Genomic DNA, 13,690 nt, shown 5'->3' on the forward strand with positions numbered 1-13,690 from the left:
AATACCCCCAACAAACCCAACAAGCAACTAAATCCCACGCCTTCACAGTAGAGATCTCTAAGTGTAAGAAAGCCTTTTATTCCAATAGTTTGTTCCCTAGAGCTGCTAGATTTTGGAACTCCCTTCCGGGATACTGCTTTCCCAAGTGTACTGACATGCAGAAGTTCAAGTGTAATGTGAACAGACATCTTGCTATGTATCTCCCTTCATAATATCCCTGCAACTTTTGTCCCCAATAGTAACCCCCTACTTCAAAGTGGCACTGTGCCTTGTTTGGGATGAAAATTGAATAAATGAATAAATAAAAATATATCTAAGTGATGAAGATTTATTTTGTGCTTAAAAGCAAGATGCCGGTTTTTTGCCGATCTGTGTCTTGGCAAAGCTGAATCTTTACAAGTTTTGAGGAGAGTAGAAATTTGACTTTCGTTAACTTTCACTTTCCTTATCTTGTTGTCCCATGTCACGAGTGATGTTTCTGACAAAGTGGGGAGAATTGCTGTTTTTCTGAGTCTAATAAAAATGAGCTCAACGACAACAGCTCAATTTATAATTTGCAAATACGAGTTTCTTAATTTTTTATGAGAATTGATTATTTGGATTATTCGGACTATTGATTTTTATTTTCACATTTCGATCTATGTAACCTCCGACTTTCTTTAGGTGTATCTTGTCACACTTTGGAGTCTTTCTGTCATTGTCCTTGTAAACAATTCTAGCATGAATTTGGGAGTATTAAACTCAGAATAGCTTGTTGAAAGTTGGGAAGCATTTATCGTTGGCTATTTTTGACATTGAAGTGGTATTTATTTTAATATTTTTGTTTGTTTTAACTTCTTATATTATCAAGTGGCTTCATACCTTGTCTGGAGCGGTTTTCATTGTAAAAAATAGTTTGTGCATTGATCAGATTTAGCCTGTCCATTTTTGAAAAGAATAGTTCTTGGCTGGACAGTGGCCACTTTGTGTGGCCGTTTGCACTAGTTTGATTTTTTTAACATTTTTTTTTAATTAATCTTTTTAATTTAAAATTTTTTATTTATTCCAGAAAATATGGATTCTGAACTCTATCAGGTTGACTATGCCAAAGACAGAGTGGAATATTTCAATCCAACAAGTCGAAAGACTCCGCCCAAAAAAGCTAGGCACGCCAAAAAACCAGCTCACCTTAGAGGTTTATCGAAGGTAAGAGAATTATTTTTTCATCTTTATTTTTTAATATATGTTATTATAGCAAAGTTTTTTTTTTGTTTTTTTTTAATAGAAATCGCTTGAGACAAAGTGCGTAGCCACTTGATGTGAGGAGCTCACGAGAGCCAAATCAATACTTATGTCTGAACTCCATTAATTTAGTACAAAGTTTCCTATTTTTGTTTTTCTGGAAGAGAAAAAAAAAAAAAACTCATTACCATGGGACTGTTTCCCTGCTGATTACAACATGTCATAAACCGTCCGAATGAGTAAACAAATTCTGTTCATTTCATTCATCATTTTAAATTCTCTCATCATCAGCCGAAAAGTTGCGAGAAGAAATGTCGAGATGACAACAGTAGTTTGAATAATACATGTAATTAAACCTTGTCTAAAAAAAAAATTTCAGAAAAGGGCAATGTGGGCTTTCGTAGGTCAAATAGTAAAGATGGTGGGCTGATGTTGGCGTCACGTGGAAACTTAATCAGAAATTACTGGGTCGAGCTGTCTAAAATTTTTTATGGAGCTTTATAATAAAGTGCATTAGTCACCACCATACCATCTTGCAAACGGACATTGTCTCTATCTTTTATTTGATTGAGTTTTTAAAAAAATCCCTGGTTTCCCGTGTTTGTCTTTTTCTTATAAAAGCGAAACTGATCGAAGCAAACGCAAACACAGGCACCTCCTGACCTTCCAGGCCGGGACGTCTTGAAGGCAATTAGCTTTGATCAATGTGAAGGGGAAACCCTTCATATCAGACAATTGCTATTCATTTTTTTTGGGGGGGGAGCTGGTTTTCCCTCAACATCGTGGGGAAACAAATACAGCAGTAAGCGGAAAACTTAACAGGTCTGCAGCCAGACTTACGTGCGTGATTTCATTTCGCTATCCGCTATGGCATAATGGTTGACATTGCTAAATTTGAACGCTTTACACTTCCGTTTGCGTCATTTGTGTAGCGGTAAGATATCAGGGTTTTTTTTCACTTTCTTTTCTTTTGTTTGCCATGCTTAAGTTTAAAATGATATTTTTATTGGTCCGTCATGTTTAAATTTGAAATAGCATTTTCATTGGTCTGTCATGCTTAAGTTTGAAACAGTATTTTCATTGGTCTGTCATGCTTAAATTTGAAACAGTATTTTCATTGGTCTGTCATGCTTAAGTTTGAAACAGTATTTTCATTGGTCTGTCATGCTTAAGTTTGAAACAGTATTTTCATTGGTCTGTCATGCTTAAGTTTGAAATTTCATTTTCATTGGTCTGTCATGCTTAAGTTTGAAACAGTATTTTCATTGGTCTGTCATGCTTAAGTTTGAAACTTCATTTTCATTGGTCTGTCATGCTTAAGTTTGAAACTTCATTTTCATTGGTCTGTCATGCTTAAGTTTGAAACTTCATTTTCATTGGTCTGTCATGCTTAAGTTTGAAACTTCATTTTCATTGGTCTGTCATGCTTAAGTTTGAAACAGTATTTTCATTGGTCTGTCATGCTTAAGTTTGAAACTTCATTTTCATTGGTCTGTCATGCTTAAGTTTGAAACAGTATTTTCATTGGTCTGTCATGCTTAAGTTTGAAACAGTATTTTCATTGGTCTGTCATGCTTAAGTTTGAAACAGTATTTTCATTGGTCTGTCATGCTTAAGTTTGAAACAGTATTTTCATTGGTCTGTCATGCTTAAGTTTGAAACTTCATTTTCATTGGTCTGTCATGCTTAAGTTTGAAACTTCATTTTCATTGGTCTGTCATGCTTAAGTTTGAAACAGCATTTTCATTGGTCTGTCATGCTTAAATTTGAAACAGTATTTTCATTGGTCTGTCATGCTAAAGTTTGAAACGGTATTTCCTTTGGTCTGTCTTTCTTTAGCTTGCCATGCTTAAGTTTAAAATGGCATTTTCATTGGTCCGTCATGTTTAAATTTTAAATAGCATTCTCATTAGTCTGTCATGCTTAAGTTTTAAACATCATTTCCTTTGGTCTGTCATGCTAAAGTGTGAAACGGCATTTTCATTGGTCTGTCATGCTAAAGTTTAAAACGGCATTTTCATAGCTAAACATGCATAGACATGAATGGGCGTATCTCAGAAATATCTGTTTTAAGTGCCAGGTGTTATTCTCATTTTTTGCAATGTGTCACTGAAAGAGTTTAATGAGGTTTGGTCCGACCACTCCTTTCTCCAAGAACGAATGAAGAATTGTCTTGTCAGAGGTCAAGTCTATTTAACCCGCTGACTCAAAAGTACTTAGCCACCTGTCATCACGAATCATTACTGGATTCCAACTCTTTCGTCATCCATTAGATAGGTTCTCAACCTAGGGATCAGGAGACCACTGATTGAATTACACAGTCTATAGGAATATCGAACTTTCTGTTCTTGTTTGACTTTTACAAAAATAAAATAAAAAAAGAGATTTCTATGGGTACATAATTTTATAAAAGATTTGAATAATACTGAGCGCAGTGCAATTATTATTTAATTGTTGAGGCATTTTATTGTTTATAGTTTCAACAAATATTATTAAAGAAGAAGAAAACGTGTGATAATGAACAGAAACCAAAATACACTTGTTGCAAAAACAAATGAAACTTTTCTCTTGCGAATCAATGCCTCTCCCCTGTGTGATTCGGCCATATACTGGCCAATCAGGGGTGCGGTGCATTGACCATTTCTCTCCTCTAGGGAACACTTAAAGCTTCCGGTTTGAAGGAAAAAAACTCGTCCTTACCGAGAGAGACGCCAACAAGATTGGACCTTTCCCCCCCTCTCTCTCTCTCTCTCTCTCTCTCTCTCTCTCTCTCTGCCTTAATCCTGTATCGACGATTCCCACAGGGAATAACTACCATGACAACATGAGATGGCCAGAAGCTATGTTTAATCCGGAACAACATCTCCCTGCCGACATTCTCCAGTGATTTGCCAGAATAAACCCTTTTTCTTTGTTACGTTTTATGAAGTTGTTGTGTTCGTCATTTCAGTAGCTTGTGTTCGGTTATTTATTTCCTTCGGATGTACCCCAAAAGCACAAACTCTAAACACTTCTAAAGTCGACCATTGGTGAATATTTTTGCAGTGCCAAATCTGCACTGGAGAGTACACAGGTACACTTTCTTTATCTTACACAGTGCACGCTCGAAAATCCACTTAAAAATTCCTGAGGAAGTGTCTATTAATTTGCGTCAACTGGTTTTGTGTAAGCAGAAGGAATATAGCCATAATTTGGAACTCATGGATGTTTGATAAGATTGTTTCATTTTCTCCTTTCCCCCATACTATTTTTTATTGTCTTTTAACCACATTTTTAAACGATGTTGCCCCCCTCCGTTGCCAGCGTTTATTTTGAAAAGTGTCGGCTGAAAGACATCTTAATGGACTTTTTTCCTCTGCTCCACCCCTTATTTACCGCCCTTTGTCTAATCTGTGTCTCTTTAAACATTGAATTAAAGCTAAGAAGAAAAAATATTTTGCAAGTGTATTTTAGTTTTAGTTTGGGAAATAGTTTATGAATATCTTCAGTATCAAATAATCTTTGTACATTGTGAAATTTATTTTATTTATGAAAACCAAAGATGGAAACCACACTGACCTTCTTTTCCCTCTTTTGTTTTCTTTTCTTCTTTCCTTTTTTTTTCTCTTTTTTTTCTACTCTTGCCGTCTATTCCTTCTTTCCTTTCAATGTCTAGAGTCTAAAATGTCATTTAACCCCCACCCCTCCCTTCGGATTTAATCTTTTTATTTTATTTTAATTTTTTTTTTAATATCTCCTCTATTTCTTCAATTAAGAACCAGGCTTCTTCACGGGAACACAGGCTTTCGCCTGAAGAAGGGTCGTGGTTTGGACCGACCACTTGTCTGAAACATTAGCATGTTTAGTGTAGCGACTATGTAATATTTGCCTATATATATATATATTGCTTCCCTGCGGATTACAACATGGTCTTCTTCAAATCCAATCTCATAAACTTCCTCTATAATTAATCAAACTCGGTTCATTCCATTAAGAATTTTAAATCCCATATTATTTTGATTCTTCGAACTACTGTTCTCATCTTGAATGATATTTTCTCAACGTTTCAGTCGATGTAACCTCCGACCTTCTTCATGTGTATCTTATTGAACTTAGGAATCTGTCTGTCAAATATGAGGAAACTACAGATAATTTTGATTGGAATCCTTTAACTCGCGGGGGTAGCATGCTCTCGTTCCATCAGCCATTACTGGGTAAAAGTCCTAAATAATTTGTACTTATATTTTTTATTCTGTCATATTTCTCCAAACTGAAACATAATTATCAAGATACACTTACGCAGATAGATATGAAAAGTCTTTATTAAAGTTTGTGCCTATTTCCATTCTATGGAGTACAGGCGCGAACGCAGACCCCACAATTTTATTATACCATCCCTATTTAAGTTAAAACATACTTATCAAAGTATTCTAATGTACATCTATACCAAAAACACTTGTAAACGTTTTTTTCATTTTTTATTTCCATACTTTGTGGGCCAGGCGCGAACGCAGACCCCACAATTTTTATGAACCACCGTTCTGCCAGATCAGACATACCCATTCCTGTGTCTCGATACATCTTCTATCATTATATGTAATCAGTTTTTTAAAATAGTCAACCATATAGGAGCCTATTCGTGACCAGACACACACGTTCAGCTTTTTATATATAATATATATATATTTGGACAAATATTACATAGTCGCTACACTAAACGTTATGAAAATGAAACTAAAGATGAGAAAAATGGTTCGAAGAATCCAAATAATATGAATTAATCAATCCTCATCTCAAAAATTTCCGAGTTCAGCGAGATGCATCTGAAGAAGATCGGAGGTTACATCGACTGAAACGTTATGAAAATGACGCTCAAGATGAAAACAGTAGTCCGAAGTATCCAAATACTATAAACAACTTATCATCATCGCAAAAATACAAAAACGTAATATCTCATAATAGTCTTCATTCTTCCATCTCATTAATTCTAAATCCTCGGGTGGCGTTTAGCCTTGATAAATAGTGGCCTATTAATCTCGAAAGAAAGGTCAATAGGTACACATTTAATCGTATCGACCTGACAGTTAAACGAAAACGCGCCAATTCCGAAAATTTTCGTGAAAAATAGAACAACTGAAATAACGTTTGATGTTGCGATTTTGTGAAAGTTTGAATTCGTCTTTGATGTTTTTTTTGTTTTTTTTTTATCTGTGATGTTTAGCGAAATATTTCGGATTTCCTTCGTTGAGTAAACAAAACTACTTTGAAGCGAAAACATGGAATAAGTAGGCGGATGAGAGGAACTATTAAAAACTGAAGAACGAAGTGCAAAGCGGTGAATGCTAATGCAATCTGCAAAACGACAGATATTCTTTGACAGAAATGGCTGCACAAGAGTGGGGAGGGGAGAGAGAGAGAGAAAAAAAAGCAGGGGGATAGATAAACGAAAGGAAAGAGAAAGAGAGAAGGGTAGAAAAAGAGAGAATGGGAGAAAATGAAAGAGAGAGAGAGGGCGTTAAAGAAGACGAGAGAGATGCATGGAGCATTCGTGCCACATCTGAGATGGTGCATCTACCCTCTTGGATAGGGTCCATAAAAAAAGTTTTCAATCTAATAGGTCCCACTTTGTCAATAAAGCTCCAACCCCTGTCCCATCGCCACAATGTTGCATCTCTATACCTGTTTTACAAATAGTTTAATGGAATGTGCTCTGATGAACTCGTTGTACTTGTACCTCCTTGGCGTACATATTCTTGACAAACCCACTTAGTAACAAAATCACGCCCCTTCACTGTTCAGATCCCCAAATGCCCAAAAGCTTTTTACTCTAATAGTTTCTTCCCTCGAACAGCTTGACTATGGAATTCCCTTCCTGCTACCTGCATCTCTGACTGTGCTGATATGCAGAAGTTTAAATGTAACTTAAAATCAACATCTGGTTAATCTTACATCCAAGGGGTGAACGTGAGTAAAAAAAAAAAAAAAATTAAAAAAAAAAAAAACTGGGGAGAGAAAAAAAGAGGGGATGGATAAAGGAAAGGAGAAAGAAAGAATGGAAGAGAGAGTGGGTAGAAAAAAGAGAAAGAAGAGAGGAGAGATACAGAAGATGAGAGGAAAACAAGAAAGAAGTCAGAGAAGAGAAAGAAAGAAAGGAAAAGAATATGAGAAGAGAAATGGAGAAAAAGAAGAGGAGAAAGAAAAATGAGGAGAGAGAGAGAGAGAGGAAAGAGAAGTGGAAAGAGAAAAAGAAGAGGAGAAAAGAGAAAGAAGAGGATAGAGGAGGAGAGGGATGGCAAAAGGGGATTAACCTACAGAAGTTAAAGGTGGATATGCAGTCGTTTAGCAGAGAAGAAAGCTGTCTCAAAAATGCAAAGATTATATTTTTTTTTGTTACAAGGAAGTCACCACTTATCAAGACCCAAAGGCCACACGAGGATAATGTTTTATGAATGTATTGAGGTAGTGTAATAATCGTTAATGATATAAGTTGGGTACAATTTGATTATTTAAGATGACGGTTCAACAAGAACTTGTTTACATTAGACTTGAAGGCTACCATACTGTAATCGACCGGGAAGCAGACCAATGGGACAGTGTTTCATAGGCGGGTAGTTCTAAGAGAGGAGCTGGGTTCATGGAATTTGCATTTCGATTTAGGCACAGATAGAGAATGGGGGAAGCTGTTAACAGTGGTTGGAGTTAGTCGAGTGTTTTTTGTGAAAGTTTCGCAAGGGGGGACCATAGATTGGAGTTCAGAGGAGGGAGCACTTGACCATGAAAATAACGATAGAGCAGAGATAGGTTTGTGACGTCTTCTTTGTGGGGAAAAAGGCTGCAGGGGAGAAAAAAGTGCATCCCATACAATGTTTCACAGCCAGTTTTGAACTGTTGAGGCAGGATAGGACGCACCAAGCACCTTCCGCCCAAAATGTGTCAACAGGATTCCATTTTAGGATGTACAGATTGAGGACTGCATCGGCAGTGATATACCTGCTGGAGCGGTGGAGTGATCCAACCCTTTTTCCAGCAATCTTGGCAATATATCTCTTGCTTCAGATAAACCAATTAGATCTATTACAGCATAATATAAAACAAAACAAGAGTATAGTGCTTAAAGAAGATGGTTAAAGTAATTTCTAATTTGATTCCAAGCCAGAGTGCTTTTTGTTTGGAGGGGAGGGGGAATAATAATCAAGACAACACGGTGGTATATTTACAAAAGGATATTTACAGGAATAGTATGTTTACAGAAAGTTTGCTTTCAATACTGTGGCTATGTTCATGCAAGTTGCGACTTTATGCCCTGTTTATTTTTGTTATTTTTTACAACGACATTTTTTCACTCGTTTTTATAGCACATGTATATCTTTGCAATTTATGTCTATAATAAATTGCGGTTTCATTTAATGCCGTAACCAGCAAATACTAGCATTACTACAAATATAATTTGCTGATTTATTTCTGTCTTCTGATGAGAAGAATAGCAAGAATAGCATTCTTGGAAACTCCACGGAATAAGAACTTTGTAAATTGTTTTTTGGAGTATTCAGTCGAACAATAAATTTGTCAATTTCAACTTAGTTTTAATTTCTTTTCTCTCATATCTCTTCTCTATCTCTATATAAATAAAATGAACTCATTTTTTCCCGTCTGATTTTGACCTTAATAGGATTAAAAATCAAGATATTTCATGCAAATATAATATGCACAAACGGCAGAACAATATCTGAGATGTGTTATAGGCTTATTATTTCTCAAATTCCTCGATAATCTTAGATTTCTATACTTTTTCTGCTGAGACGTCACGGCCAAAATCGGTTAAGATCAATGGAAGTGGTAAAATATTTTCTCTCTAATAAATTCCTCCTCCCCCTGCCACCACTTAACACCGTTTGGGGATCGTTCACAAGGAACAGTTGAGAAGAGAACACCGGTTTGGCTTCGTAGTTCTTTCATGTGAAGTTATTTAAAATCACTAAACTAAGCTGCAGTGCTCTGTGGCGTAGTGGTTAGCGTGCTGGACAATTCACATTATATTTCCACGTTCGCGCCGACCTACCGTAGTCGTTTTTTTTTTTGTTTTTTTTCTCTCTTCCCTAAACAACTGGAATGGACTTTTCTTGGTGGCCGAACTGTTAACGTTGCAGATGTTTTTTTTTGTTTTTTTTTCACACTTTATTTTCCTACTTTTACTCATGACTCCGGGTTTGATCCTTCCTACTTACCTACCATAACATTTTTTAAAACTCCCCCCCCCCGTCCCGGAAACAAATACTCGGGCAACGCCGGGTACCCCCGCTAGTATATATATATATATATATATATATATATATAACTGTCATCATGTTTTTTAAAAGATGGAATCGTCCGATCATCGAAGAGAAGATGCAAACAAGGTCCACCTCTTCGATGATCGGACGATTCCATCTTTTAAAAAACGTGATATATATATATATATGTGTGTGTGTGTGACTCTCACATCAGATCACAACATATGAGGTTCAGGCAACTACATTGTCCGAAATCCACATAGATGATTTATTTATAGTTATGTAGTCTTTGTGTGGGATCATCCACACTTTTTGAAAACACTGCTAACCTCAGTCGGTGCAAATTATTGTCCCAAGACACAGCAGACAGTAGACGTCATATTTGTACATCAGCCTTTCTTCTAGATGCATGTGTTAACGAAGACTACATTTCTCAGTGGTTTTCAACGCATTACCAGCTACTAACCTGGAAATTTTTACATACTGGCACAACTTAAATAGCACCTGGGATCCCCAAATGGTCGCCCATCTGGTACTGGCTGGGCTCATCGTTGCTTAACTTCAGTGATCTAACTGGTGTGTCAATATGATTATACCATGTGTATGTAATATTTCTTTCTTTTTTTTTTACACAGGCATCACCACATTATCAAGGCCAAGAGGCCACTCGAAGATAAAGGTTAAAGAGTGTACAGTAGAAATTGGACAATATGGTAATCAATTCGGTAAATTTGTTAACTTATATGGAACGGCTCATCAAGAACTTGTTTACGTTATACTTGTGAGAGAGTTCGTCCCCTATGGACACCTAAACATCTGGGCAGATTTGTTTTTGAATACAAATCTACTTTATGTGCCTGCAAGTGTTCTTAGATAGGTTTTGTATAGGAATGTCTTCGAAAAGTATCGATAATCGATAATCAATAAAAAAAAAAATCTGAAAGAAGGAACATGCGATTTTCACCTAAGTTAACGCCTTCTACAGCCTAACATAACAACTGCATTTGAGAAGTGTTATTAACGCACAAGCAATAAGACCCGGCATATAAAATCAAAAGTAGGTTCTTTGATATGACAGGGGCGTGTTCGAATCGAATGTTTCTTTTTAAAGCACAATTGAAGCATGATACTTGACTTTTGCATTTTAAACTTCAAGCCATTATATATAAAAAAAAAATAATTTCATAAAATCAATAGTGGCTTCTAAACAGTGCAACGTAAACTACAATGCATTGTAGACTAAGTCAGTGCGGAGAGGCATGTGAAGCTACCTTCCAGTGCACCACATGGGTCTCGAACCACAGCAGGTAAGTAATCGATTTGATTGAAAAACAAATGGTCAATTTCACCAATTTCGATAACAATGAAATATAGGGAGATGAAACATTCATCGATGTTTATTGAATATCGAGCAACGTCGGGTTTCCCTGCTAGTTTATTTTTATAAAATGGCTTCCTTAAAGTGGGTATCCATAATCTTGGCAGACTATGGGTACCCATTGTAAGGGTGCCAGTGCATGACATTTTTGTGGCAAGAATTGCACAATCTCCAACCATACCTTTCCTGAGTTGGCGTTATTAAATACCAGTGGCAAGTCGAGGTTCAAGGTGACTGGAAACAAATGCCGAGATAAGCAGAGAGCATGTACAACACCTAGAATTCCCAAATGGTCACCCATCTGGTACTAACCAGGCTCAATGTTGCTTAACTTCAGTGATCTTGTGAGAATCGGTGTGTGAACGTGATTATGCCGTGTGTATATATATATATATATATATATATATATATATATATATATATATATATATATATATATATATATATATATATATATATATATATATACTTCAGTTAACCACATACATTAATATACGAAAGTATAGATTTATGCGTAAACTTTAAGTATTTACTTCGACAGTGCTCAATACGTAGGTAGAGCTAGGTGCTAAGTTATAAAATATATATGGCGATTAAGCTACACAATATTCCGCGTTTCATCTGCGCTAGGATTCATCAGCCTGATGAATACTAGCGCGATGAAACGCGGAATATTGTGTAGCTTAATTGCCATATATATTTTATAACTTTATATATATTTGAATTTGAGCGATTTCTTCCTTATATATGTATTAGAAATGATTCGCTCAGATGCAATGCTATAGCGGTTTCATTTTGCAAATCCAACTGATTTGTATTTATCTATTATGAAATTGTTCTGCACTTTCTTCTTCAGAAACTGTGTGCGTGTGTTCGATTCATTTTTTTATGAATGAACAAAGAACGACAAAAAAAAAAAAAGAACAAAGCCACGTTGGGCAATTCTACAAAAAAAAAAAAAGAAAGACAAGATTTAACCAAAGTCATGTTGATCACATTACTTGTGCCTAATTAGATTTCTTCGGAATTGGCTTGAAGCAATTAGGGATGGGGTGGAGGGGGGGGGGGCAAGAGACGGTTAGAAAATGAAATGCGGGTAAATTTTGTCCTGAAAAAAAAAGTTAGGTCGAGTTTGAACTTTCAACACTCGGACACATCGAGATTTATTTATTTATTTATTTTTTTGCTTACTTTGTATTTGTAATTCGGACTACTATTCTCATCTTGAGTGTTATTTTCACAACGTTTCGATCGATGTAACCTCCGACCCTCTTCAAGTGTATCTTGTCGAACTCGGGTATCTGCACGGAGTTTCGAACGGAGCCCTTTTATTAGTTCACTTTCGTATTAAATACAGGGCTCCATGCGGATTCCTGAGTTCGACAGAAAGATTTCCAAGTTCGGCAAGAGACACTTGAAAAAATTAGGAGGTTAGAGATCGGCCGAAACGTTATCAAAATAACACTTTTAAAAATAAAAAAAAAGAATCGTTTTTGCGAACGCGCGTGTATTTATTGTAAAGAAGCAATTACACATGAAACAATAATCCCCCAAAAGTGGTTGATATGCCGTAAAAAAAGGCAAATAACGATGACTCATAGTCGCCAAAAAATTCCTTCACATTCGCTAGTTTCTACATTTCAACTTGTAGGTGTTAAATTTTCGGTTTTAAATCTCGTATGTAAACTGATCTCTTAGCTCAACATCTCCAGAAGAACCAGATCTTTCCGCCCACGATTAAACGAGATTAATGTTGTCTCTGACCTAATAGTTTTTTGACAAGTCTATCTTCTTACAGGTGGCTTACTAATACTTGTGTGTGTGTGTGTGTGTGTGTGTGTGTGTGTGTGTGTGTGTGTGTGTGTGTGTGTGTGTTAAAAGAAAAAAGAATTTGAGTGTTATCGCATAAATCATCATGAAAAGGGTGGTTATCTATCTCTCAATATATGTGTAAATAGATATAAATATCTGTAGATAGATGCGTGTGTGTGTGTATATATATATATATATATATATATATATATATATATATATAGTGTGTGTGTGTGTGCATATATAGTGTGTGTGTGTGCATATATATATAGTGTGTGTTTATGCATATATATATATATAGTGTGTGTGTGTGCATATATATAAAGAGAGAGAGATAGATGTGTGTAGATATATATATGTATGTATATATATATATATATATATATATATATATATATATTGATTGCAGAAAGTCTCATCTGAACCAAATTTATTGTCTCGACTATTAGTCACTATCTTATGTAAATTTAGAACGCCATTTTATACACATTTGGTCGTTATAATAAAATCCTACATTATATCTTTGGAGCAACATCATCACCATCGTCACCATCTTTAGAGAAAGTAGTTCCTATTTTTTCCTCTAAATAACACGTCCTTTTACAATTCCTAGTAATCACCGGGAGAAATTCTGCACTTTTGACAAATATGGGGTTGCACCCTTCGTAACTGGATCGTAAACTCATTGACATAACATAATCTTTCCCTTTTCCGTTAAAAAAAATAATAAAATCTCCTCCGACTCCTTCCGCTCCTTCGGTTGGATGAGCTCTGGCCATTCCTATATTCCGGAATAACTTTATTAGCATGCTAAACGAACGCTAATGTATCATTCAGACATGGCGTCGCAACGATATCTGCTTTTGCTCTATGAGTAAATTGCTCGCTCGCTTCGTACAATTTTTTTCAAACTTCGTTGCGTTTTTTTTTTTTTAGGGGGGTGTAATTAACTTATATATACTTTAATTAAAGTTGCACGAATCTACTGGATTCTATCGCTGTATATTTTCTTCCCAATCTTTCTCTCTCT

The 13,690-nt window shown here is 35.8% G+C and overlaps 1 protein-coding gene across 10 annotated transcripts in view; it reads left to right on the plus strand.

The window, feature by feature from the left end:
* Window positions 1–13,690, plus strand: part of LOC145248838 (protein c-ets-1-A-like) — a 423,966-nt gene that overhangs the window by 51,753 nt on the left and 358,523 nt on the right. For all 10 annotated transcript variants that reach the window (XM_080110549.1, XM_080110557.1, XM_080110553.1 and 7 more), the window contains exon 2: window positions 1,049–1,185. In XM_080110549.1, the coding sequence (XP_079966675.1) occupies window positions 1,054–1,185 (132 nt within the window). In that variant the 5' untranslated portion in view covers window positions 1,049–1,053. The remainder of the gene's footprint in view (window positions 1–1,048; window positions 1,186–13,690) is intronic.

The sequence above is a fragment of the Euprymna scolopes genome, chromosome 27 (genome assembly GCF_053919585.1).
Source record: "Euprymna scolopes isolate OS-2025 chromosome 27, ASM5391958v1, whole genome shotgun sequence".
Classification (NCBI taxonomy): Eukaryota; Metazoa; Mollusca; class Cephalopoda; order Sepiida; family Sepiolidae; genus Euprymna; species Euprymna scolopes.